General features: G+C 44.2%; 1 protein-coding gene across 1 annotated transcript in view; it reads left to right on the top strand.

The window, feature by feature from the left end:
• The first annotated feature begins 612 nt into the window (after positions 1-612).
• Positions 613-26,844, top strand: part of INTS2 (integrator complex subunit 2) — a 57,311-nt gene continuing 31,079 nt past the window's right edge. Inside the window, exons 1-11 of the mRNA XM_070945072.1 lie at positions 613-844; positions 4,229-4,535; positions 4,638-4,776; positions 6,531-6,633; positions 9,662-9,775; positions 11,158-11,288; positions 15,083-15,256; positions 20,871-21,097; positions 22,333-22,458; positions 23,383-23,454; positions 25,474-25,588. Coding sequence (XP_070801173.1) covers positions 4,243-4,535; positions 4,638-4,776; positions 6,531-6,633; positions 9,662-9,775; positions 11,158-11,288; positions 15,083-15,256; positions 20,871-21,097; positions 22,333-22,458; positions 23,383-23,454; positions 25,474-25,588 — 1,494 coding nt within the window. The 5' untranslated portion in view covers positions 613-844; positions 4,229-4,242. The remainder of the gene's footprint in view (positions 845-4,228; positions 4,536-4,637; positions 4,777-6,530; positions 6,634-9,661; positions 9,776-11,157; positions 11,289-15,082; positions 15,257-20,870; positions 21,098-22,332; positions 22,459-23,382; positions 23,455-25,473; positions 25,589-26,844) is intronic.

Here is a 26,844-nt window from a genome sequence, read left to right as displayed (position 1 = left end):
CCGGCAATCGATAAAGCCCTCCAAATATTTAGGTTAGAAATATAAGTAGCCCCAGATTTTTTTTTTTTTTTAAATCAATTTATTTAAATCGGGTATCCGAGAGTGGCAACTTTAAGGCTTGTGGACTTCATCTCCCAGAATTCCCCCAGCCAGCATGGCTGGTTGAGGAATTCTGGGAGTTGAAGTCCACAGGTCTAAGTTACAAATAGTGGATACCCCAGATTTAAAACATTTGGATACCGCCTATCTTCCCGTTTAGAAACCTGGCTGGCTCAGAACTGTAATAAAAGAGAGAACAAAAACATATAAAACAACCCAACAAAACACACGCAGCACAACACACGTACATGCAACAACAACAAACAACAACAACAACGCTTCCCTGGGCTCCAGCATTCACCAATCTTACACTGGCATCGATTTGAGGGCGGAAGTAAAGCCGGTAAGGAGCGACTTCCGCCCTTACGGGGCGGGGCTGCGTGCTCTTTCCCCCTCCTCGCCGGAAGTTATCTTTCCCTTGCCTTTGGAGCCATGGCCTCCCTTTTGGCGGAAGTAGAATTGTTTTAACCCGGAAGTAGTGCTTCCCAAGCGGTTTCGCTTTGCAGCAGGAGGAGGAGAAGAGTGGATGCGAAGCCTTTCCTCGCCGCGAAAGAGCCCCGTTCTTATGGCGGGCGGGGAAGTGGAGCTTCCCCTTTGAGGGCGGCCCTGCTTTCCTTCTGGCTTTCCTCCACGTCTATATTTTAGGTTTATATATATATATATATCCCTCTTTCCTTCAGGCGCCCTCAAGGGGGTTTTCATAGCACTCCCTCCTGCTCATTTCCCCGCACAACAACCCTGTGAGGTAGGTCGGGCTGAGAGAGAGAAAGAGAGGGAGAGAGGGAGAGAGACTGGCCCCAAAACCTGCAGGTACCTTTCCTGGTTGAGGATGGGCTTTATTTTAGATCTGCTGTTCTGATTTTTATTAAAAAAAAAAGATGTGGAGACTCTAGAAAGAGTGCAGAGAAGAGCAACAAAGATGATTAGGGGACTGGAGGCTAAAACATACGAAGAACGGTTGCTGGAATTGGGTATGTCTAGTTTGATGAAAAGAAGGACTAGGGGTGCCATGATAGCAGTGTTACTGCAGAGGGGATCTTGACAGACTTGAGCATTGGGCGCTATCTAACAAAATGAAATTCAGTGGTTGAAAAAAGCAAGGTTCTACATTTAGGCAAGAAAAACAAAATGCACAGGTACAGTTAGTATAGGTGGTACCTTGCTCAATAGTAGTAACTGTGAGAGGGATCTTGGAGTCCTAGCGGACAATCACTTAAATATGAGCCAGCTGTGTGCAGCAGCTGCCAAAAAAAGCCAGAGAGGGGATCTTGACAGATTTGAGCATTGGGCACTATCCAACAAAATGAAATTCAATGGTTGAAAAAAGCAAGCTTCTACATTTAGGCAAGAAAAACAAAATGCACAGGTACAGTTAGTATAGGTGGTACCTTGCTCAATAGTAGTAACTCTGAGAGAGATCTTGGAGTCCTAGTGGACAATCGCTTAAATATGAGCCAGCCGTGTGTTGCAGCTGCCAAAAAAGCCAACACAGTTCTAGGCTGCATAAACAGAGGGATAGAATCAAAATCACGTGAAGTGTTAATATCACTTTATAAGGCCTTGGTAAGGCCACACGTGGAATATTGCATTCAGGTTTGGTCGCCACGATGTAAAAAAGATGTGGAGACTCTAGAAAGAGTGCAGAGAAGAGCAACAAAGAGAATTAGAGGACTGGAGGATAAAGCATAGGAAGAACAGGTTGACTGTTGACTCAGCCTTCCATCCTTCCGAGGTAGGTAAAATGAGGACTCGGATTGTGGGGGTAATAAGCTGACTTCGTATAAAAAAGAACACCGCTTGGGGGGGGGAAAGCCCTACTAACCAGGTATATACAAAAGTATGAAGGCTATTGCTTAATGCATTGTAAGCCGTCCTGAGTCTCCGGAGAAGGGTGGCATATAAATCGAACCAATAAATAAATAAATAAATAAACAGTTGCAGGAACTGGGTATGTCTAGTTTAATGAAAAGGAGGACTAGGGGAGACAAGATATTAGTGTTGCAATACAAGTAGTCTTCAACTTACGACCACAATTTGAGCCTAGAATTTCTGTTGCTAAGCGAGACGTTTGCTGAGTGCGTGTTCTCCCATTTATTTTACGACCTTTCTTGCCACCCTTGTTAAGGGAATCACTGCAGTTGTTAAGTTCGTGAATGAACACGGTTGTTAAGTGAATCTGGCTTCCCCGTTGATTTTACTGGTCAGAAGGTCAGAAAAGGGGATCACGTGACCCCCCCCCCCCGGGACGCGGCAACCATCCTAAATATGAGTCAGTCACCAAGCCATCCAAACTTTGATCAGGTGACCATGGGGGTGCTGCAGCGGTCGTCAGTGCAGAAAACGGTCATTGGTCACTTTTTTTCAGTGCCGTTGTAACTTGGAACGGTCACTGAATTGAACTGTTGTAAGTTGAGGACTACCTGTATTTGAGGGGCTGCCACAAAATAGAAGGAGTCAAGCTATTCTCCAAAACACCTGAAGGCAGGACAGGAAGCAATGGGTGGAAACTAATCAAGGAGAGAAGCAACCTAGAACTAAGGAGAAACTTCCTGACAGAACAATTAACCAGTGGAACAGCTTGCCACCAGAAGTTGTGAATGCTCCAACACTGGAAGTTTTTCAGAAGATATTGGACAACCATTTGTCTGAAGTGGTGTAGGGTTTCCTGCCTAAGCAGGGGGTTGGACTAGAAGACCTCCAACTCTGTTATTCTGTAATAATGCTTTTCTGATAAACTTAAAACGATCTCCCAACTTCTCTCTTCTCCCATGAAGTTCACCATAATCCTGTACAGTAGGTTAATCTTAAGGGATTGTCACTGTGAGGGAAGAAAAGAATATTTTCTGGTTTGAGAAAATATGCAAAATGCTTTTATTTTTGTATGTGATCTCTGATATTGCTCCCTCCGCCTACATGGTATCCTATGCATCAGTCTAAGAGCAGACAGATAAGATAGCAAAAGTGCAGGGATCAAGGCAAGAAGGATAAAACTGATAGTTAGCCAGTATTTCCGGTCATTTATAAAGTTGTTTCTACCGGAATGACTTGATAAATATCCAGACTTATGTCATATTGCAAGGTACTGTTCGTCCAATTGGGTGCTCAAAAAAGTAAAAATAAAAATGACATTGCCTCAAACTTTTAAAAAGCTACTTAGTTTGAACGTATGCGAAATAGATTTCTATATGACCCAAAGAAAAAATTATTTAAGCAGGTACATATTTAAAACTGAAAATTATCACAACACTTAAGAGTCCTGTTTAATAACGTGTAATGTAAAATAGTGGGTTTTTGGTGTAGTGTTGTACATATTGATCATTCAGGAAGAAAGAATGTGGTAAACCTCAGTAGTTTGCTATACTTACACCTTTGGTTCGTGGATTAAAGAAATTAAAGAAACTGGAAAGCACACAATACCGACTGCTAAGTTTCCAAAACAGTTTTTTTCTAGCCTAGATGGGAAAAGAGGATTGTCATTTTTTCATGGTTTAGATTTATTTGGAGTATAATGCTTGCCTTTTGCAATCGTTGCTTTCTTTTTCCTCTACATATATCTTAGCAATAAAAATCCATATCATAATTTTGTCCTTTGCTAAAGACCGAAAAACTTGGCTCTCTCTTGAGGCCCAGATGGGAGTGTCCCATTGCCGAATTGGCTGGTAGATTAGGTAATATCCCACTTCCACTTCACTTATGCACTGATCTTTTATTGAATGCAGGGGTCAGCAACCTGCGGCTCTGGAGCCGCATGTGGCTCTTTCATTCCCCTGCTGCAGCTCCCTGTCACTGGTCGGCGCCACAGTTTTGAGAGGAGCTTCCGGTTTGTGGGGGGAAAGCACAGCACGCTAGGAGGAGACTCTATGGCAAGGGTCAGCTCCACAATTGATAGGGCCCTCGGTTAGGACAGGTAGAGGAAAAAGGATGCTGCTCTAGGAGGAGATTCTATGGTAGGGGAACTGGACTTCCGGTCGGCTCCAGAATTGAACGGGGCGCTTCCTGTTAGGACCTTTGTGGCTCTTTGAGTGTTTAAGGTTGCCGACCCCTGATTTAATGTGTTGTTCACGTAAATCCATTGCTTGATGTTTGACTATTTTATTTTCCAAACTCTTCATTGTTGGTGGTTTTTCAGGACCCCCTGGCAAAATGGCGGAATGTTCAGCCCTTCAGTTTGTCAGTCCTTACACCTTCGAAGCCATGCAGAAGGTGGATGTGGTGCGTTTAGCGGCGCTGAGCGACCCGGAGCTCCGATTGTTGCTGCCTTGCTTGGTGCGAATGGCCTTGTGCGCGCCAGCTGACCAGAGCCAGAGTTGGGCCCAGGATAAGAAGCTCATCCTCCGCCTGCTTTCGGGGGTCGAAGCCGTCAACTCCATTGTAGCTTTGCTCTCTGTGGATTTTCACGCTTTGGAACAGGATGCGAACAAAGAGCAGCAGCTGAGGTAACGGCTCTACGGTTTTAGTTTCCTCGCGACGGTTTTTAAAAAGTGCTGTAACGGATCGGAAAAGGCCTTTTTTTTTTTTTCCTGTTCTTCTCTTCTTAGACATAAGCTTGGCGGAGGCAGCGGGGAGAGCATTTTGGTGTCCCAGCTGCAGCACGGCCTGACTCTGGAGTTTGAACACAGCGATGCCCCCCGGAGGCTCCGCCTCGTGCTGAGCGAGCTGCTGGCAATTATGAATAAGGTGAAATTTTTCCTTCAGTCCTCCCTGACAAGATCGCCTCTCTTTTCGGGATGCTTAAAGCTTTTGGTTTTCTTCTCCCCCCACTCCCCCCCTTCTCTCCGTCCTTCTCTCCTTCCTTCCTTCCTTCCTTCCTTCCTTCCTTCTTTCCTTCCTTCCTTTCTTCTCTTTGTTCCTTTCTTTCTTTCATCCCTCTCTTTTCTCTCCCTTCCTTCTTCCCTCCCTACTTTGCCCCTTCCTTCCTTCCTTCCTTTCCTCTTTGTCCCTTTCTTTCATCCCTCTCTTTTCTTCTTCCTTCCTCCCTCCCTCCCTGTTCTCCTGCTTTCCTTCCTTCCTTCCTTCCTTCCTTCCTTCCTTCCTTCCTTCCTTCCTTCCTTCCTTCCTTCCTTCTTTCCTTCCTTCCCTCTCTTTCTCCCTTTTTTTCATCCCTCTCTTTTCTCCTTCCTTCCTTCCTCCCTTCCTCCATCCCTTCCTCCCTGTTCTCTTGTTTTCCTTCCTTCTTTCCTTCCTTCCTTCCTCCCTCCCTCCCTCCCTCCCTGTTCTCTTGCTTTCCTTCCTTCCTTCCCTCCTTCCTTCCTTCCTTCCTTCTTTCCTTCCTTCCTTCCTTCCCTCTCTTTCTCCCTTTTTTCATCCCTCTCTTTTCTCCTTCCTTCCTTCCTTCCTCCATCCCTTCCTCCCTGTTCTCTTGTTTTCCTTCCTTCTTTCCTTCCTTCCTCCCTCCCTCCCTCCCTCCATGTTCTCTTGCTTTCCTTCCTTCCTTCCCTCCTTCCTTTCTTCCCCTTCCTTCCTCCCTCCCTCCCTCCCTCCATGTTCTCTTGCTTTCCTTCCTTCCTTCCCTCCTTCCTTTCTTCCCCTTCCTTCCTTCCTTCCTTCCTTTCCTCTCTTTGTCCCTTTCTTTCATCCCTCTCTTTTCTCCTTTCCTCCCTCCCTCCCTCCCTCCCTCCCTGTTCTCTTGTTTTCCTTCCTTCCTCTTCCTTCCTTCCTTCTTTTCTCTCTATGTCCCTTTCTTTCTTTCATCCCTCTCTTTTCTCCCTTCCTTCTTCTGTCCTTTGCTCCTTCCTTCCTTCCTCTTCCTTCCTTCCTTCCTTCCTTCCTTTCTCTCTTTGTCCCTTTCTTTCTTTCATCCCTCTCTTTTCTCCCTTCCTTCTTCCGTCCTTTGCTCCTTTCTTCCTTTCTTCCTTCCTTTCTTTCTTTCTTCCTTCCTTCCTTCCTTTCTCTCTTTGTCCCTTTCTTTCTTTCATCCCTCTCTTTTCTCCCTTTCTTCTTCCGTCCTTCCTTCCTTCCTTCTTTCCTTCCTTCCTTCCTTCCTTCCTTCCTTCCTTCCTTCCTTCCTTCCTTTCTTCCTTCCTTCCTTCCTTCCTTCCTTCCTTCCTTCCTTCCTTCCTTCCTTTCTCTCTTTGTCCCTTTCTTTCTTTCATCCCTCTCTTTTCTCCCTTTCTTCTTCCTTCCTTCCTTCCTTCCTTCCTTCCTTCCTTCCTTCCTTCCTTTCTTTCTTTCTTTCTTTCTTTCTTTCTTTCTTTCTTTCATCTCTCTTTTCTCCCTTCCTTCTTCTGTCCTTTGCTCCTTCCTTCCTTCCTTCCTTCCTTCCTTCCTTCCTTCCTTCCTTCCTTTCTTTCTTTCTTTCTTTCTTTCTCCCTTTCTTTCTTTCATCTCTCTTTTCTCCCTTCCTTCTTCTGTCCTTTGCTCCTTCCTTCCTTCCTTCCTTGCTCGCTCACTCGCTTTCCATTTTCAAAACAAAGGTCCTTCTCTCCGAACAGGTGGCCGACTCCACCGGCGAATTTTTTTTCAAATCCCCAGAGCTGTTTGAGAGCCCAGTTTATTTGGAAGAGGCGGCTGATGTCCTCTGCATTTTGCAGGCAGGTGTGTGTTTCTCTCCGAGAGGGCTGCAATTCACTGTGAAGCGGTATATAAGCCTTAAGCGCTAATGCCATTGAACCAATAGGCTGAACTCAATCCTGCTGAATAGCTTTTCTGCTTTATAAAAAGGAGTAAATTACATGGTTTTGATTGCTATCAAGGCCCGTAGGCACGCATGCACGCACGTATGTAAATTGAAAAATAAATAGCAGTTGCCTTCAAAATACAAGCCGTATATACTTCTTTACCTCTATGGAGATTCTCAGTCATCCAGGTGTTGGTTGTCCCAAAGGTGCTTTTTCAAGAGGCAACTGAACTTTCTGGGTGTTACTGCAAGATTCAGTCCTTTGGCCAAAGCGTCATTTTTCTGTTTGGATAAGCTCTCTATCAGGTAGATTTCTCACCCATCAGTCAGTTTTCTGAGACATGCCACTGTCCATCTGGGTTGGTTTTTCTGTTTTGTGTGGGTTTTTTTCCTTGTTATGGTCCACCAGCAGCCTGTGGAGCTGCTAGCGGAGTCAGACAGTGAGGAGGCTGGGGAGGAACATGGGCCAGTCCTGGAGTCTGGGGAAGGCCCGGGTGAGGGCTCTGCGTCGGAGGCAGAGATGGGGCCAGGGCCATCGGGGAGTGATGCACAGACTCCGGAGCCTCCAGAGTCAGACAGCAGAGAGGCAGAGGAATAGCAGGAGCCTGTTCCTAGTGCACGCATGCGCAGAGCTGCCAGAAGGCAAGAGCAGCTAAAGCAAAAAGGACGATTTGGGAGTAAGGCCTGGAGATGATTGGCCCCTCCCATAAGGCTGGTGACCCCCAGGGGAAGGGCCTTCTCTGTGGGGGCACCTACCCTCTGGAATCAGTTACCCCCAGAGATAAGGAGAATCCAAGACCTTAGTGCCTTCCGCTGTGCCCTTAAAACCTACTTTTTCCAGCAAGCCGGGCTGGCTTAAGAAGAAATTTTAAATGTTTTAATTGGTTTGTATTTTTAATTTTGGGCCAAATTTATATATATTTTAATTGTTTTTTAATATTTGTATTTTATGTTTTTTAATTCTGGCTGTACACCGCCCTGAGTCCTCAGGGAGAAGGGCGGTATATGTATATATATATATATACATATATATATATATATATATATATATATATATATATATATATATTTTTAATTTGATTTATATGCCGCCCTTCTCCGGAGACTCAGGGCGGCTTACAGTGCGTTAAGCAATATAAATTTAAAATAAAAAAAATAAATAAAAAAGAGGAGCAAAGGCACGTGGGCCCTTTGCAGGAAAGCAACGTTGTTAATTCTGTTCCCAGTCGGCATCTCTGTTTGATTCTGGACTCCGTGTGGCTTTGCCAAGTAGGTCTTTGGCAGCGTGTCAAGGGAGATAAAGGTGGGTGATTATTCCGAAGGACTTTTTGCAACTAATTGGGACTCAGCTGGGAATGAACATAATTCAGAACAGCTGTTGTGCCTTCTTTATAAATTCTGTGACCTGTTCTGATATTTCTGTTGGTAGAAGTGATTTCAGCTCTTGCAGTATGCGTCCCACTCTCTCTTTCAAAACCACAATTGTGAAAGTCCAGTTGACTCTTGAAAAAGCACCTTTGGGACAATCTACTTCTTTACATTTGACTTCTAATTTCCAAGTGTCCTCATGCAGAGGCCGGACAGGGATAGCCAAAGGGCCAGAAGTGGCCCGGGGACCATAAAAGGCCCAGATCTGATCTTAAGAGACATATGCATCTTCAACTTTTTAAATCTATATTGTTTATATTTTATCTACCGTGTTTCCACGAAAATAAGACTGGGTCTTATATTAATTTTTGCTTCAAAAGACACATTAGGGCTTATTTTCTGGTTAGGTCTTATTTTGGGGAAATACGGTACTAAATGCACCCATCTGGCTGACAATCTTAACTGGAGCTTATTTTTTGTGGGGGGGTAGGGCTTATATTACGAGCATCCTGAAAAATCATGCTAGGGCTTATTTTCCGGTTCTGTCTTATTTTCTGAGAAACAGGGTATATTGTATACATAGATAAGCCGCGATGGCGCAGTGGTTAGAGTGCAGTATTGCAGGCTACTTCTGCTGACTGCCGGCTGATTGCAATTTGGCAGTTTGAATCTGGTTGACTCAGCCTTCCATCCTTCCGAGGTGGTTAAAATGAGGACCCAGATTGTTGGGTGCAAGAGGCTGACTCTGTAAATTGCTTAGAGAGGACTGTAAAAGCACTGTGAAGCAGTATATAAGTCTAAATGCTATTGCAGGCAAACTCTGCCCATTGTCAGGAGTTCAATCCTGACTGATTCAAGGTTGACTCAGCCTTCCATCCTTCCATGGTGGGTAAAACGAGGACCCAAATTGTTGGGGGCAATACGCTGATTTTATAAACCGATTAGAGAGGGCTGTAAAAGCACTGTGAAGCAGTATATAAGTCTAAATGCTATTGCTATAGTTGTCATAATGTAAAAGGCAGTTATCCCTAGCCTACTGTTCACTGGCTTCATTTTGAACTTGTTGAATGCTGCTACTTTTTGGGCAAGAATCTGTTTTAACTTGTACATATTTTAATCTGGTATTTTATATTTTAAACGTTATGGCTGAAGAGTACGCTGTCAGCACTTCAACTTGCATTTACTCTAGTGCTGACATAAGGAGAAGCGAAGGTGTCTGGAAAGGGACGGCTGACTTTTCACCTACTTATTTTCCCTGGAGATAATGTTTCCGAGGAGATGAGATGGGAGGGGGGAATTCCTTTGAGCTGGAGTAGATTAGGGGTAGAATGACTTGGAAGATGGCCAATGAGTGCAGGGGAGCGGGTAACGGAAAGGGAGGGTTTTGGGGCTGGAAGTCAGTGTTGGCTTCGTTTGGAGTCATGTTAGGATGTCATGCTCAATAAATAGGAGATTTTTCTTCAAAGATTTTGTTTGAAATGCATTTTATTCGAGACGACCTCGAAACTTGACATACGCCTTATTTTAATTGTAATGCTTCTGAGACCAATAAACAACCTTTGAACTCTGTGTGTTCAGAACTTCCTTCGCTGTTGCCCATCGTCGATGTGGCTGAAGCTTTGCTCCACATGAAGAATGGAGCTTGGTTCCTCTGCCTTTTAGTAGCCAACGTCCCGGACAGTTTTAATGAAGGTATGTTACGTACTTTAATACTTTGTTGGGCAGTGATTTTTGTGTGTTCCTGTGTGTTGCAAAGGCACCATCGGTTGTGCATCAGGAGCACATTTTTCCACAAAAACATTAAAAGGGTAAGAAAAGTAGCCATGCAGCTGAGTAGGACCTGAGCATACTTATTGCATTCAATTTACTTTGATTTGAATGCTGTGTATGGACTGTAAATTGAATGAAAAGCACTGTACAGCTAGTCCTCGACTTACGACCACAGCTGGACCCCAAATTTCTGTTGTTTATTAAGTGAGTTTTGCCCCATTTTACGACCTTTTCTTTCCACAGTTGTTAAGTGAATCCCTGCGGTTGATAAGTTAGTAACCTGGTTGTTAAGTGAATCTGGTTTCCCCATTGACTTCACTTGTGAGGAGGTCATGAAAGGGGATCACACAACCTGTGACACAGCAAAGGTCATAAATACGAACCAGCTGCCAAGCGTTTGAATTTTGATTTAAGTGACCCATGAGGATGCCGCAAAGGTCGTAACAATGGAAAACGGTCATAAGTCACATGTCTCAGTGCCGTTGTAACTTTGAACGGTCACTAAATGAACTGTTTGTAAGTCGAGGACTCCCTGTGTATGTTTCAAAAGATGGGAAGAAAGGAAGAATGCAATTCACTTCATCAATAATTCCAGAAAATTGTAAACTTACAATTTTCATCACTTCATCAATAATTCATACACTGATGAATACAATATTCATCACTTCATCAATAATTCCAGAAAATTGTAAACTTACTTTGGAATGAGAACGTGGCCCACCATGGCAATTATATCGCTCCTGATTGCCTTTAAATCATTTTCTGAATCCTGGATAAGCTTGGACTTTTAGGTCAGGATGGGTGCCTTGCAATCTCACATGTCCTCTGTGTCAACTTTGAATCGAACCGGTCAAAAGCCTTTTTTCTGTTCCTCAATTGTCACACAGAATAGGGAGGGGGAAGGAGGATGAAATACTTGCTAGACAAAACACAGGACTTTCTCGTGGGAACCAAGGTCACCTCTACAGGTGGTGGATAGAGACGGGGAGGAGTGTCTGGAGATCCCGCCAATTAACCTAACTGGGCCAACATGATCTGTGACTTTTGTGCAGGGAGTTAATTCCTCTTTTAATTACACTGAAACAGCAGGAAACATTTAGAGTTGGTTTTTCCATTTGATTGTGCCGATATGATGTACCCAATAAAGAAGTTCCTAGAAGAAGACCTTAGCCTCGGAGTTCTGATTTGCTTGAGTTCGTTAGTCGGGGTCATGATACTCTGTTCCTCCCACCACTTTTTTTGCAACTAAAGGTGAACTGAGTTGAAAATTTGGTTGTTGTTTTTTTAAAATTGATGGATTCCAGTATGCAGGGGCTTGATTAAGAACGGTGAGAGGCAAGATGAGGAGAGTTTTGGAGGCCGCCGCAGAACCGATGCCCTGCGTCACCTTTGCAAAATGAACCCTTCCCAGGCACTGAGAGTTCGTGGTATGGTGGTAAGTCCTTTTGCAACTTGTGATGAAGATGGGAAATAACTTATTTACATTATTTTTTTTTCTGATAAAAGATAATGTTTGTAGCTCAAGGTTGAACTGTGAGGTCCTTGGTGCTTTCTGAGCTTTCAGAAGACGTTTCTTGAAGACGTTTCATTACCAAACGAGATAACGTCATTATCAACATGTGCATACTATCCAAAAGAGACAATCGAAAAGCCAAAAATGATCCAAAAAGATGTAAGCACCTCACCAGCAATCAACACCCAAATGAACAGAGATTAACGACAATATTTGTTAGGAAATGGTCATTGCCTAACTAGTTGGCCAGGTAATATATAAGCCAACATTATATGTTTATAGTATGAATATGTATAATATAGCTTTAAGAGTATTGCTGAGTCATTCTGCATCCTGATTGGATGAGCTCTGTAGCAACTGTATTTAAGGAGAGCTTGATTGTGGTCAGTGTGGACATTACACCATATTTTTACCTGCTGCTATGTTGTAGATATCTTTGATCTCTTTACATGGTCATTTTGATCATGGTTTATTTATTACTGCTTTTATGAACTGTTTTAATATCGTTCCTGAATGGTTTTTTTTTTTTTAATTTTAATTTGATTTATATGCCCCCTTCTCCAGAGACTCAGGGCGGCTTACAATGCGTTAAGCAATAGCCTTCATACTTTTGTATATTTATACAAAGTCAGCTTATTGCCCCCACAAACTGGGTCCTCATTTAACGTACCTTAGAAAGGATGGAAGGCTGAGTCAACCTTGAGCCTGGTAAGATTCGAACCTGCAGTAATTGCAGACAGCTGGTGTTAATCACAATGCTATCAGTCTGCTGAGCCACCAGGCCCAGATTCATGTATTGTTATACAAACCGATAAGAAGTTTTGTATCTGTGGATTGATTATGCATGGCTAAGACTTGGATTGGTAAAAGACTATGAATTTGCTTTGCTCTATAAGTAAACTACTTTAAACTACTTTAAAAACCAGTTTGTATGCAGTTTATTCACAATCACTCTCAGCACCGTTTCCGTGTGCAAAACTCAATGCTCTGTTCCATAACCATTCCTGGTTATCTCACAACTATATCCTTAACAATTTTTTTTTTTAAATTTGATTTATATGCCGCCCTTCTCTGGAGACTCAGGGCGGCTTACAGTGCGTTAAGCAATAGCCTTCATACTTTTGTATATTTTTATACAAAGTCAGCTTATTGCCCCCACAAACTGGGTCCTCAATTTACCTACCTTAGAAAGGATGGAAGGCTGAGTCAACCTTGAGCCTGGCGAGATTCGAACTTACTTTAATTGCAGACAGCTGGTGTTAAATTACAGTGCTTTTAGTCTGCAGGCCAATAATCTTGAAGCAAACAATTCCTCAATCAAGAAACGACCAACTCAGACAAACAAGCTAACAGTCAATCAAGGAAAACCCCCCTCCCAACACTCCCACCAACACTGACAGTGCCAGCCACTTGCATCTAAAATGAGACCAAACCCTACTTTCTAAGCAGCCCTGATGATGCTACCTAGTTTGGTAATGAAATGTCTGTAAGAAACCAGCCAAGCTCAGAGAGTACGAAGGACACTGTGTTTCTTTTCTTTTTCTTCATTATATTTTCTTTCTTTCCATTACATTGTTTTCCCCTTTTTCACTCTTTTCTACAACTTCTACTCTTTTTTTTTTTACTATTGTAATTATAATATTTAATGAAATTATGATGTAAAAAAAATGACTTGACAAGCAGTGACCACGTTTACAACTTTCGCAGTGTTTCCTTAGTCCTGTGATTACCATTATGGTCAGCGTAAATTCAGATTGCAGAAAATATAACTTGAGTAACAGAGTTGTTAATGCCTGGAATCGGGTGAAATGCTCCCGGTTCGGACCGGATCACCTGATCCTGTAGCGATGGCGGCGGGTGGTTTGGAGAACCGGTAGCAAAAATCCCTGCGCCCCCTCCCCCCCCCCCAATGCCCAGCTGAGCCGCACGATCATCAGAGGCTTTTTTTTTTTACTTTTAAAAGCATTTTTTCTACAACCTCTTCCAAAGAAAAAATGCTTTTAAAAGTTAAAAAAAAAGCCTCTGATGATCGCGTGGCTCAGCTGGGATCGTCAGAGGCTTTTCAAAGCATTTTTTTCTGCAACCTCTTGGCTGAAGAGGTGGTAAAGAAAATGCTTTGAAAAGTCTCTGGCAACTCCCAGCTGAGTTGCCTGATCGGCAGAGGCTTTTCAAAGCATTAGAAAAAATGCTTTGAAAAGTTAAAAAAAAAAAAAGTTGGCCACGCCCACCCAGTCACATTAACCCCCCCACCAAGCCACGCCCAGAGAACCAGTAGTAACAAATTTTACATTTCACCCCTGCCTGGAATGCACTACCAGACTCTGGTCTCATCCCAAAATCCCCAAAAACTTTAACCTAAAACTGTCTACTGTTGACCTCACCCCATTCCTAAGAGGTCTGTAAGGGGCGTGCATAAGCACACCAGCGTGCCTACCGTCCCTGTCCTAATGTTCCCTTTAATTGTATTCATTTTATGTATTCAATTCATGCTTATACTTATATATATTATCTAATATGTACTCGACAAAATAAATAAATAAATAAAATAAATGTGTGTCCTCTTACCTAACTTTTTCTTTTCCCCCCACACGCAAAGCAGAGATATTGGAAAGGAAGAGATTATAAGAGAATAAGCAGGCACGCAATAGAGAGTACATATCAAATCAAAACACTGGTGCCAGCAACTGCAAGCTCACTATTTATTTATTTATTTATTTATTACATGTATTTATATGCCGCCATTCTCCCGAAGGACTCAGGGCGGCGAACACAAGTTAAGAAACAAGTACAATAAAATCCCATTTTAAACCAAATAACTAATTAGTAGTAAATAATAAAACCCGGAATCAGAGTCAGCCTATTTGTTTGAACAGCCAAGTCTTCAGGTCCCGATGGAAGGAACGGAGATCAGGAGCCGTCCGGAGCTTGGTAGGTAATTCATTCCAGAGGGTGGGAGCACCCACAGAGAACGCCCTACCCCTGGGCACAGCAAGACGACATTGGCTCGCCGTCGGAACCCTGAGGAGAACGGCCCTATGTGAGCGAACAGGACTGTGAGAGGCAGGCAGGAGAAGGTCCTGCAAATATCCCGGACCTAAGTCATGTAGGGCCTTATAGGTGAGGACTACCACCTTGAAATGGACCCAGAGAACTACTGGTAACCAGTGCAGCTCACGCAGGAGGGGTGTTATATGGGAGTAACAAGGGGCTCCCGTAACAACCCGTGCGGCTGCATTCTGGATCAGCTGGAGTCTCTGGGTGCATCTCAGGGGCAGGCCCATGTAGAGGGAATTGCAGTAATCCAAGCCGAAAGTAACCAGGGCATGAGTGACTGTGCGAAGGTCATGTTTGACTATGCAAACAGCCCTTTGTATTCTCCATTGTGTGCCTGCTTACTCTCTTGTAGTCCCTTCCTCTCCAAACTCTCTGTAAGGAGTGGGAGAGAAAAAGTCCAAGCGATTTCTTTAAGCAATCTATCTGTGCACGATCTTTTGGTTTTTGTTTCCTCATAAAACTAATCTGTGAAATTGCTGTTTGGTTCACGGTGATGTGCAAACTCCATTGAGTTAGCAACATGGTTAAAACGATGAGGCTTTCCTTCCTTGTGCAATAAATTTACCTGGTTCTTATGTACGTATCTTCCAGTAATCTGGCAAGGGAGACACCTTTCTGATGTAAAAATGCAGCCAAATTTTAAGATGTTCTTGTGTGCTTAGGTGGAGGAATGCCACTTACCAGGACTTGGTGTGGCTTTGACTCTGGATCACACCAAGAATGAGTTTGCGGAGGATGGTGTCAGTGACCTGGTCTGTTTTGTGAGTGGCCTGTTGCTTGGAACGAATGCCAAAGTTCGGACGTGGTTTGGAACTTTTATCCGGAACGGTCAACAGGTGAGAACATCTGTGCTTGGTAAGGAAAATAGCTAATACTGATAGTCTTCCAACATTTTCTTAAAAACCTCCAGTGTTGGAGCATTCACAACTTTTGGAGGCAAGTAGTTCCACTGATTAATTGATCTCACTGTCAGGAATTTTCTCCTTAGTTTCAGGTTGCTTCTCTCCTTGATTAGTTTCCACCCGTTGCTTCTTGTCCTGCCCTCAGGTGCTTTGGAGAATAACTTGATTCCCTCTTCTTTGTGGCAGCCCTTGAGATACTGGAACACTGCTATCATGTCTCCCCTGGTCCTTCTTTTCATTAAACTAGACATTTAGACATCTTACCACAGGGCAACTCTGGGCATCTTACAATCTTGAAGTCCCCTTTCAAAAGGAAGAAAGGAAGGAAACATCATACCAGTGTTTCTCAACCTTGGGAACGTGAAGGTTGGTCGACTTCAACTCCCAGAATTCCCCAGCTAGCCACACTAGGGAATTCTGGGAGCTAACCTGTTCATCTTCCAATTGAAATATAAATCAGACACATCCACAGATACATCTAATTCAGCATTTCTCTACTTTAAGATGAGTGTTTAGTTTCCACCCATTGCTTCTTGTCCTGCCTTCAGGTGCTTTGGAGAATAGCTTGACTCCCTCTTCTTTGTGGTAACTCCTGAGATATTGGAAGACTGCTATCATGTCTCCCCTAGTCCTTCTTTTCATCAAACTAGCCATGCCCAGTTCCTGCAACCGTTCTTCCTATGTTTTAGCCTCCAGTGCCCTAATCATCTTTGTTGCTCTTCTCTGCACTCTTTCCAGAGTCTCAACATATTTTTTACATCATGGCGACCAAACCTGAATGCAGAATTCCAAGTGTGGCCTTGCCAGGGCCTTATAAAGTGGTATTAACATTTCACGTGATCTTGATTCTATTCCTCTGTTGATGCAGCCCTGAACTGTGTTGGCTTTTTTGGCAGCTGCTGCACACGGCTAGCTCATATTTAAACGGTTGCCCACTTTGACTCCAAGATCCCTCTCACAGTTACTACTATTGAGCAAGGTACCACATTTTGAAATCCAAAAGTCTTAAGGTCACCAAGGTTGGACAACCCTACAGTAGTAGCCCAAACTGGCTTTCTAGAATACTACTATAGGAATATTAAAAATAGGAGAAAATGGCCTTGGCAGAATAGGAAGGGAGATGACCCAGTATTTATACTATAAATCCTATTTTGAATCAATAAATCACAACCCCCAGAGATACGCACGATACTGGACCTCCGGACTTTTCGTTGGGCCCTTAAAACTCACCTATTTCATCTAGCCGGGCTGGCTTAATCCCATCCATTGATTTTAATTTGAAATTAATTTTAACTGGGTTGTTTTAAATTGTGGGCCGACATTATTTAATATTTTTTAAACTGTTTTAATTTTTGTATGCTGTGTTTTTACTTTGGCTGTCCACCGCCCTGAGTCCTGCTGGAGAAGGGCGGTATAAAAATAAAATAAAATAAATAAACTGCCAGCTGCCAGGAAGACATTCATCCTAGGAATCCAAGGTCAACTATGTTTCCCAAAGCACCTGAAGGCAGAAGAAGAGGCCATGGATGGGGACTGATCAAGGAGAGAAGCAACCTAGAACAAAGAGAAAGTTGAGAATCTCCATAGACAAACCTAGAACAAAGGAGAAATTTCCTGACAGAGCAGTTGGCCAGTGGAGCAATTTGGCTCCGGGGGTTGCGGGTGCTCCAAACACTGGAGGTGTCTTTAAGAGGAAGAGATTGGACAACCATTTGTTGGAAATGGTGTAGGATCTCCTGCGTGAGCAGGGGGTTGGACTAGAAGACCTCCAAGGTCCCTTCCAACTCTTGTTATTCTGTACATATACTGTACCTGTGCATTTTGTTTTTCTTGGCTAAATGTCGAACCTTACTTTTCAGAGGTCCCTTTCTTGCCTGAATGTAGAACCTTACTCCTCAATTTACAACAATTCATTTAGCGACTGCTCAGAGTTACAATGGCCCTGAAAGAAGTGACTTACGACCAGTTCCTGCGCTTATGACTGTTGTGGCATCCCCATGGTCATGTGATCAAAATTCAGGCACATGACAAGCGTCATGTATAAATGACAGTGGCAGCATCCCGGGGTCGTGTGATCATTATTGGCAATCTTCCCAGCCACTTTCTGACAAGCAACGTCAATGGGGGAAGCTGAATTCACTTAAGGACTGCGCAATTCACTTAACAACTACAGTAATTCACTTAACAAAAAAGAGCCTGAGTGGCACAGCAGACTAATGCAGCAGACTTAAAAAAAAAAAAAGTAGTATTTAGCTTCCAGCTGCCTGCAATTACTGCGAGTTCAATTCTCACCAGGCTCAAGGTTGACTCAGCCTTCCATCCTTTCTAAGGTAGGTAAAATGAGGACCCGGTTTGTGGGGGCAATAAGCTGACTTTGTATAAATATACAAAAGTATGAAGGCTATTGCTGAGCACATTGTAAGCCGCCCTGAGTCTCCGGAGAAGGGCGGCATATAAATTTTAAAAAAAACCAGCTGTGGTACACACAAAAAAAGTTCATAAAATCATGGATGTTTTACTTAGGTAACCGCCTTGCTTAGCAATGCAAATTCTGGTCTCAATTGTCATAAGTTGAGGCCTAACTGTAAAACAGGTGGGAAGTACACCTCGCCTTTTAAATGCCACATCAACTGGTTAACAGCATGAGGTTTTATGCCAATGCTGGGCTTTTTAACGTTTTAGGAAAAGAATAGCATCAGAAGGTTACCATTTGATGTAGTTAATTTCGCTCTGCTCAATCCAAGCAATGCACAACAAAGCTTAAAGCAATGAATACATATATAAAACCACTTCTAATTATACTGAATAACAGAATACAGTGGCACCTCAGTACTCAACTGCTTTGAAACTCATCGAATTTGGTCCTCAACGCATTTTTGACATGAAAATTTGGTCCCGGTACTCATCGTTTGTTTGGTAGTCGAGGCACAAGCTAGAACTTGTCATAGTCGGCTGCCTTGTGACTCACTACCCTGTTTCCCCCAAAATAAGACATTCCCTGATAATAAGTCCAATTGGGCTTTTGAGTGCATGGCAATAAGTCCAAGCGCTTATTTCAGGGTTCAAAAAAATACAAGACAGGGTCTTATTTTCAGGGAAACACGGTAGATAGAGATAGATAGATAGATAGATAGATAGATAGATAGATAGATAGATAGATAGATGATATAGATGAGAGACATGTGGATGGATAGATATGGAGAGATGTGTAGAGAGATGAGAGATGGAGAGGGATAGAAATGTAGATGATAGACAGATGGATAGATGAGGACTGATAGATGGATAGAGATGTGGATGGATAGAGCGATGGGTGGATAGATAGATAGATAGATAGATAGATAGATAGATAGACAGACCCTGTTTTCCCCCAAAATGAGACACCCCCTGATAATAAGCCCAATGGGGCTTTTGAGTGCATGGCAATAAGTCCAAGTGCTTATTTCAGGGTTCAAAAAAATACAAGACAGGGTCTTATTTTCAGGGAAACACGGTAGATAGAGATAGATAGATAGATAGATAGATAGATAGATAGATAGATAGATAGGAGACATGTGGATGGATAGATATGGACAGATGTGTTGAGAGATGGAGAGGGATAGAAATGTAGATGACAGACAGATGGATAGATGAGGATGGATAGATGGATAGAGATGTGGATGGATAGATGGATAGAGCGATGGGTGGATAGATAGATAGATAGATAGATAGATAGATAGATAGATAGACCCTGTTTTCCCCAAAATAAGAGACCCCCTGATAATAACCCCAATCGGGCTTTTGAGCGCATGGCAATAAGGCCAAGCGCTTATTTCAGGGTTCAAAAAAATATAAGACAGGGTCTTATTTTCGGGGAAACACGTACATTATTCCTTATGGGAATAATGTTTGTTTGGTATTCATCGTTTTTGGTACTCATCGTGCCTCCCGGAACCAATTAAGAATGAGTACCGAGGTATCACTGTAACAGGATAACAGAGTTGGAAGGAACCTTGGAGGTCTTCTAAGTTCAACCTTCTGTTCAAGCAGGAGAACCTATACCCGTATTGGCGAATGAAACTCTGCATGCGCGCGCACCCCAGCTGGTGTTCAGGCCTCTGGTGCGCATTTGTGCAATTCCGGGAACCCAGCTGGCCTTCAGAGCTCTCCTGTATGCACGCAAGATTGTGCACGCATGCGCAGACAGCGTCTGTGCATTGCATGTGAGAAAGCTGTGCGCATGTGCATATGCGGTTGTGCGTGCAGCATGCGCTAGTGCTCATGCACAAAAGATGTGCGCATGCACAGATGGTGCAGTTGCGCACGCAGCACATGGGGTGGTAAGCCGCGCGTTACTGTGGATGGCAGGCGAGCATGCGCAGGGCGCGAAGTGCATTCCTGTTCGGCACTCGGTAAGTAAAAGGTTCGCCATCACTGAACTATACCATTTCAGAGAAATATCCATTTTATTTATTTATTTATTTATTTATTTATTTATTTATTTATTTATTTATTTATTTATATGCCGCCCTTCTCCGGAGACTCAGGGCAGCTTACAATGCATTAAGCAATAGCCTTCATACTTTTGTATATACCTGCTTAGTTGGGCTTTCGGCCCCCCCTAAGCAGTGTTCTTTTTTTATACAAAGTCAGCTTATTGCCCCCACAATCCGGGTCCTCATTTTACCTACCTCGGAAGGATGGAAGGCTGAGTCAACCTTGAGCCTGGTGAGATTTGAACTTGCAGTAATTGCAGGCAGCTGGTGCTATTTAACAGCACTTTAGTCTGCTGCGCCACCAAGGCTCTTCCTTCTTCAAAACGTCCATTTGCTGCTCTTTTGTTTTCTATGGGAGGGGCCAATCACCTCCAAGGTGTGTCTTTACTCCTAAATCGACCCTGCTCTCTTAGTTGTTCTTGTCTTCTGGCAGCTCTGCGCATGCACACACTGGGAACAGGCTCCAGCTGTTCCTCTGCCTCACTGCTGTCTAGCTCCCTCTCTGCCTCCGACACAGAGCCCTCATCCGATCTTTCCCCAGCCCCCAGGACTGGCCCAAGTTCCTCCCCAACCTCCTCACTGTCCGACTCTGCTGGCCACCGGCGGGCCACAACACAGGAAATGTCTCCTACATTCTAGGTTGGATCTCTAAATGATCTTTGTGAAATTTTATTTCGATTTCATGGCAAATCGAATTGTGAATAGAAGTTATTATAACTTAGATAAGGATGTAAGTTAAGATAGTGATAGATAGAAGTAGACTTTGTGTATGGAAGTTAATTAGGATAGAGATACCGATGTAGAAAAGCTGTTACTAGTGTTTAAATTTTGATGAGTTTGTTTGTTTTTGTTGTGTGTTATGGTTTTCTTATTTTTTGCTCTTTTCTATTTTTTATATGTATTTTAATGTTTGAAAATTCAATAAACATTATTATTATTATTTTTTAAAAGAAATTTTATTTCGAAAGCCCAGGGGGGGTATCTGGTGGTGTTCCTGTGTGGCGATAAACCCTAATTCGGGGTTTGCTCACTTGATCGATGTTTAAAGGGAGCCACATTTTCCTTCTCTTGTGCAGCGCAAACGGGAGAACATCAGCTCCGTGCTTTGGCGGATGAGGAGGCAGCTGCTCCTCGAACTGATGGAGATTCTGCCCACCGTCCGGAGTTTGCACATCCCCGAGGAGGCCGAGCCAGACATGGAGCCCAACATCTCGGTCTATTCTGGGCTGAAGGAGGAACACGTCGTCAAAGCCAGCGCCCTCCTGCGCCTCTACTGTGCTCTGATGGGCATTGCCGGCTTAAAGTGAGCAGCTCTCAATCTTCCGTGGACTTAGTCATCCTACGATGGGCCATATTTGCGGGTGGGGGTCCCAGGGGTCCCTTTCGTAGCCATTCATGGGATGGTAGCAGCTGAGGTTCGTGTGGTAGGATTTCTGGGTAAGGTTGTTTGAGGAAAGATCAATATCTCAATTGGGTCGCATTTTCCCCATCAGTTTCTTAACCTTAAAATGGATGGATTTCAGCTCTTTAGAATTCCTCAGCCAGCATGCTTTAAGAGGGGTGGAATTCAGCTCCCAGAATTCCCCAGCCTGTATCAGTAGTGGAATTCAAATTTTATGGGCGTGGCTTGGTGGGCATGGCAGGGGAAGGATACTGCAAAATCCCCATTCCCTCCCCACTCCAGGGGGAAGGATACTGCAAAATCCCCATTCTCACCCAACTCTAGGGGAAGGATACTGCAAAAATCTCCATTCCCATCCCACTTCGGGGGGAGGATACTGCAAAATTCCCATTCCCTTCCCACTCCAGGGGGAAGGATACTGCAAAATCTCCATTCCCATCCCACTCCAGGGGAAGGATACTGCAAAATCTCCATACCCACCCCACTTCAGGGGGAAGGATACTGCAAAAATCTCCATTCTCACTCCACTCCAGGGGGAAGGATACTGCAAAATCTCCATACCCACCCCACTTCAGGGGGAAGGATACTGCAAAAATCTCCATTCCCATCCCACTCCAGGGGGAAGGATACTGCAAAATCCCCATTCCCTCCCCACTTCAGGGGGAAGGATACTGCAAAATCTCCATTCCCACCCCACTTCAGGGGGAAGGATACTGTAAAAATCTCCATTCCCACCCCACTCCAGGGGGAAGGATACTGCAAAATCCCCCACTCCAGGGGGAAGGATACTGCAAAATCTCCATTCCCACCCCACTCCAGGGGAAGGATACTGCAAAATCTCCATTCCCACCCCACTTTGGAGCCAGCCAGAGGTGGCATTTGTCGGTTCTCCGAACTACTCAAAATTTCCGTTACCCGGTTCTCCAGAACCTGTCAGAATCTGTTGAATAGCATCCCTGACCTGTATGCTTTAAGAGGGGTGGGCTTCAAGTCCCAGAATTCCCCAGCCAGCATGCTTTAAGAAGGTCGAGGACCCCTGGGTTTAGAAGACCTGTTTTGCAAACGACCCTGGCATTGGGAGGAAATATGCCCCGCCCATAGGATGCAGCTGATCCTCTCTTTGTGTCATCCTGCAGGCCGACCGACGAAGAAGCGGAACAGCTACTGCAGCTCATGACCAGCCGCCCACCGGCCACTCCGGCGGGAGTCCGCTTTGTGTCACTCTCTTTCTGCATGCTGCTTGCTTTCTCCACGCTGGTCAGGTACCCTTTTGAGTAACCGGATTATCTCCTGAAGAAAGGGAAAAGGGGGAGAGAGCCGTTCATTTCATTGTTGGAGAATGGTGGCCTCAGCTGGGATCAGACCCCATCCCAAGCTTTAAATCCCGAGTGTGATCCCTTTTAAGTTTGGGAGGCTGGCTTTTTCTTTATTTTTATATATTGGTGAACAGGACAATGTGAGTGGGACAGTGATTTAATTCTCCCAGACTCCCATTTGAAGTCCCCATTCCTACAGCAGCAGAATAATCTGCTGCTATGCGTAGTCCTTGACTTATAGTCACAATTGAGCCCCAAATTTCCATTGCTAAACAAGACAGCGATTAAGTGAGATTTTGCCCCGTTTTGCCCCAACACTTGATTGCAAGTCGGTTGCTTGCAATCTCTAATCACCGGAGTGTCAGCACTTCAAGCTTCATTTAGTCTAGTGCTGACATAAGAAGGAGAAGCGGAAGCATCTGGAAAGGGACGTTTGACTTTTCACCTACTTATTTTCTCTGGAGATAATATCCCCTAGGAGATGAGATGGGAGGGGGGAAATTCCTTTGAGCTGGAGCGGTAGATTAGGGGTAGAATGACTTGGAAGATGGCCAATGAGTGCAGGGGAGTGGGGAACGGAAAGAGAGGGTTTTGGGTCTGGAATTCGGTGTTGGCTACGATGAGCTAGGATTTAGAATGTCGTGCTCAATAAATGGGAGTTTCTATCAAAGACTTTGTTTGAAATGCAATTTATTTGAGACGACCTCGAAACTTGACACGGAGGCTTTCAAGAAAAGACTGGACAGCAACATGTCTGGAATAGTGTAGAGTCTCTTTCTTGAGCAGGGGGTTGGACTAGAAGACCTCCAAAGTCCCTTCCAATCCTGTTATTTTGTCCGACTTCCAATTCTAACACAATTATCTCTTCAGTACCCCAGAACAGGAGCAGCTGATGGTGATGTGGTTGAGCTGGATGATCAAGGAAGAAGCTTATTTTGAAAGGTTAGAGGTCTTTTCCCACCCTTGCCAACATACAGTGTGTGCTCTCATATTGTGTGATGTATTCGTACCTCTCTATAAAGCCTTAGTAAGGCTACAGCTGGAATACTGCATCTTGTTTTGGTCACCACGTTACAAAAATGATGTTGAGATTTTGGGAAAAAGTGCAGAGAAGAACAACTAAGATGATTGTTTGATAATAAGATAATAAGATTGTTTGGCTGTGCACCGCCCTGAGTCCTTCGGGAGTAGGGCGGTATAGAAATCTAATAAATGAAATGAAATGAAATGATTAAAGGCCTGGAGATTATATATATATGAAGAATGGTTGCAGGATTTGGGATTAGCCCAGGAGTCACCAACCTTTCGGACCTCAGGGACCACTAAATTCATAATTTTAAATCCCACGGACCATTAATATGATCTGCCTAATGACCGGCTGGGTGGGCGTGGCTAGGTGGTCATGTGGCTGGGTGGGCGTGGTCAACTCGATGTCACTCATGTTGAGGGGTGCCTCGCCGGCCTCTACTCGCCCCTCCTCTCCCAGCCCCTCCTTGCCTGCCCACCCGGGCTCCTTAATGTCCCAACAGGAAGCAGATATTGGAGCTAAGCAGCCACCACGAGAAAGTGTTGGCAAAACAGCTCAGTTCAAATTGGATCTGACCGAGAAGGAGGCTTAGCAGAAGCACCTCACTGAGGACTAGGAGCATAGGCTTTCCAAGCAGAGGGAAGACCTGTGGGAGTGCAAGGCCAGGTACCAGCGCCTGGAGGCTCAGTGGGCTGAGATGGTCAGCCAGTTCCAGGCCACCATGATGCAGTCCCACTGGAACAAGGCCCTCCGGCTCTTTGCCACCAATGGCACTTCCCTCCAGCCTTTGCCCAAAGCCCCACACCAGGAGGCTGAAGCAGACCCCAAGTTGGAATTTCTGCCCCACTCCCACAAAAAGACCCCAAAGGGGGAGACTCTCTGAAGCAACATAAACGGTCATTGCACGTATCCGGCCCAGGGGCCGTAGTTTGAGGACCCCTGATTTAGTGCAATATAAAAAATGCAAATAATTTTTCTGCGGACCACCAAAATTTTCTCGTGGACCACCAATGGTCCAGAGACCACCAGTTGGTGACCGCTGGTTTAGCCAGTTTAGAGAAAAGAAGGACCAGAGGGGACATGATAGCAATATTCCAGTATTTGGGAGGCTGCCACAAAGAAGAGGGGATCAATTTATTTTCCAAAGCACCAGAAGGCAGGACAAGAAGCAATGGATGGAAACTGTTAGGGTGTTTGTAAATAGTATTTGTTGCTTGTGCAACGAGCAGAGCGGAAACACACAGGGAAGGAGATAAACGTGCAGCTTGTGTGAGAAAAATACTTTATATACAAGATAATAAGCAGTCTCGTTGTAGGTAAAACAGTCCAAGGTCATAAACAGTAATATCAGTCCAGTAATTATCTTCCCTTACCAAAGCAAACAGACTTTAGTAAGTCTTGGTATACAGTACCATAGAACAATTCAGTCTAACACCAATCAGCAGAAAGACGCAGGAAGCAACAGGAACAATCAGGAACAAAGAACGCTTCTCTGCGCTGCTTATTTATGCACTGTAGCCTAATTACAGGGTTCACCAAACCCTGATTACGTGGCTCAGTTGTTTCTTAAAGAAACAGATATATTGCCTGACCAACAAGTTAGGAGTAAGCTACAAGCTGAACCTAACAGAAACTATTCAAGGAGAGAAGCAACTTGGAATTAAAGAGAAACTTCCTAACAGTGAGGACAATTAACCAGTGGAACAGAAGTTGCCTTCAGAAGTTGTGACTGCTTTTCATCACTGGAGATTTTTAAGAAGAGACTAGACAGCCACTTGTCTGAAATGGGATAAGGTCTCCTGCTTGAGCAGGGGGTTGGACTAGACGACCTCCAAGGTCCCCTCCAGCTCTATTCTGATTCTGATTCTGTAAAATATTCTCAATGAAAACTTTTCCTCTTCTCTCCCCCCCCCCCACCCTTCCTTTTCTGACAGCACTTCTGGAGTTTCCGCTTCCTTTGGTGAGATGCTGTTATTGGTCGCCATGTATTTCCATAGCAACCAGCTCAGCGCTATCATCGAATTGGTGTGCTCTACTTTGGGAATGAAGGTAAGTGGTCCAATCCCACCGTGGGGGCCTGGAGCTGCAGGCCTCCCTGCTCGACTTCCCTAAAGCTGCCTCTACAATCGGTCAAAACATCAGCTTTAATCCAAGAGTCAGTTTGGTCTAGTGGGGAAGGCACCAACTAGAAAGCAACTAGAAAGGAGCCTGGATAGCTCTGCAGACTAAAGCACTGTAATTTAACACCAGCTGTCTGCAATTAAAGTAAGTTCTAATCTCGCCAGGCTCAAGGTTGACTCGGCCTTCCATCCTTTCTAAGGTAGGTAAATTGAGGACCCAGTTTGTGGGGGCAATAAGCTGACTTTGTATAAATATACAAAAGGATGAAGGCTATTGCTTAGTGCATTGTAAGCCGCCCTAAGTCTCCGGAGAAGGGCGGCATATAAATCAAATCAAATAAAAAAAAAAAAAAAAGCAGGAGATGGTGACTTCCAGTCCCATTTTAGGCTTGAAGGGCAGCTGGGGTGACTTTGGGCCAATCCCATGAAGACTGGAGGCTAAAACATATAAATAACGGTTGCTGGAACTGGGTATGTCTGGTTTGATGAAAAGAAGGACCAGGGGAGACATGAGAGCAGTCTTCCAATATCTCAGGGGCTGCCACAAAGAAGAAGGAGTCAAGCTATTCTCCAAAGCACCTGAAGGTAGGACAAGAAGCAATGGCTGGAAACTAACCAAGGAGAGAAGCAACCTAGAACTAAGGAGAAATTCCCTGACAGTGAGAACAATTAATCAGTGGAACAACAAAAGAGCCGAGGTGGCGCAGTGGTTAGAGTGCAGTACTGCAGCTACTTCATCTGACTGCTACTTCAGCAGATCAGCAGATCAAATCTCATCGGCTCAAGGTTGACTCAGCCTTCCATCCTTCCGAGGTGGGTAAAATGAGGACCCAGATTGTTAGGAGCCAATATGCTATTTAGTATACTGTCGATTGTTGTAAGCTGCCCAGAGTCCTCGGAGAGTGGGCGGCATAGAAATATGATTAATAAATAAATAAACTTGCCTCCAGACGTTGTGAATGCTCCATCACTGGAAGTTTTTTAAGAAGAGGTTGGATAACCATTTGTCTGAAGTGGTGTAGGGTTTCCTGCCTAAATGGGGGGTTGGACTAGAAGACCTCTAAGGTCCCTTCCAACTCTGTTATTCTAAATCATGTGTACACAAAAAGAAGCAGATCCAGTTGGAAGGAAGGTCTGTAAAGTTTTTAAGAAGAAACTGGACAACCATTTGCCTGAAATTTTATA

This window comes from Pituophis catenifer, unplaced genomic scaffold (genome assembly GCF_029215685.1).
Source record: "Pituophis catenifer annectens isolate HBS135680 unplaced genomic scaffold, rPitCat1.0.hap2 SCAF_1, whole genome shotgun sequence".
Taxonomy (NCBI): Eukaryota; Metazoa; Chordata; class Lepidosauria; order Squamata; family Colubridae; genus Pituophis; species Pituophis catenifer.
Note: the sequence above shows the minus strand (reverse complement) of the source record. Positions and strands in the feature narration are given on the sequence as shown.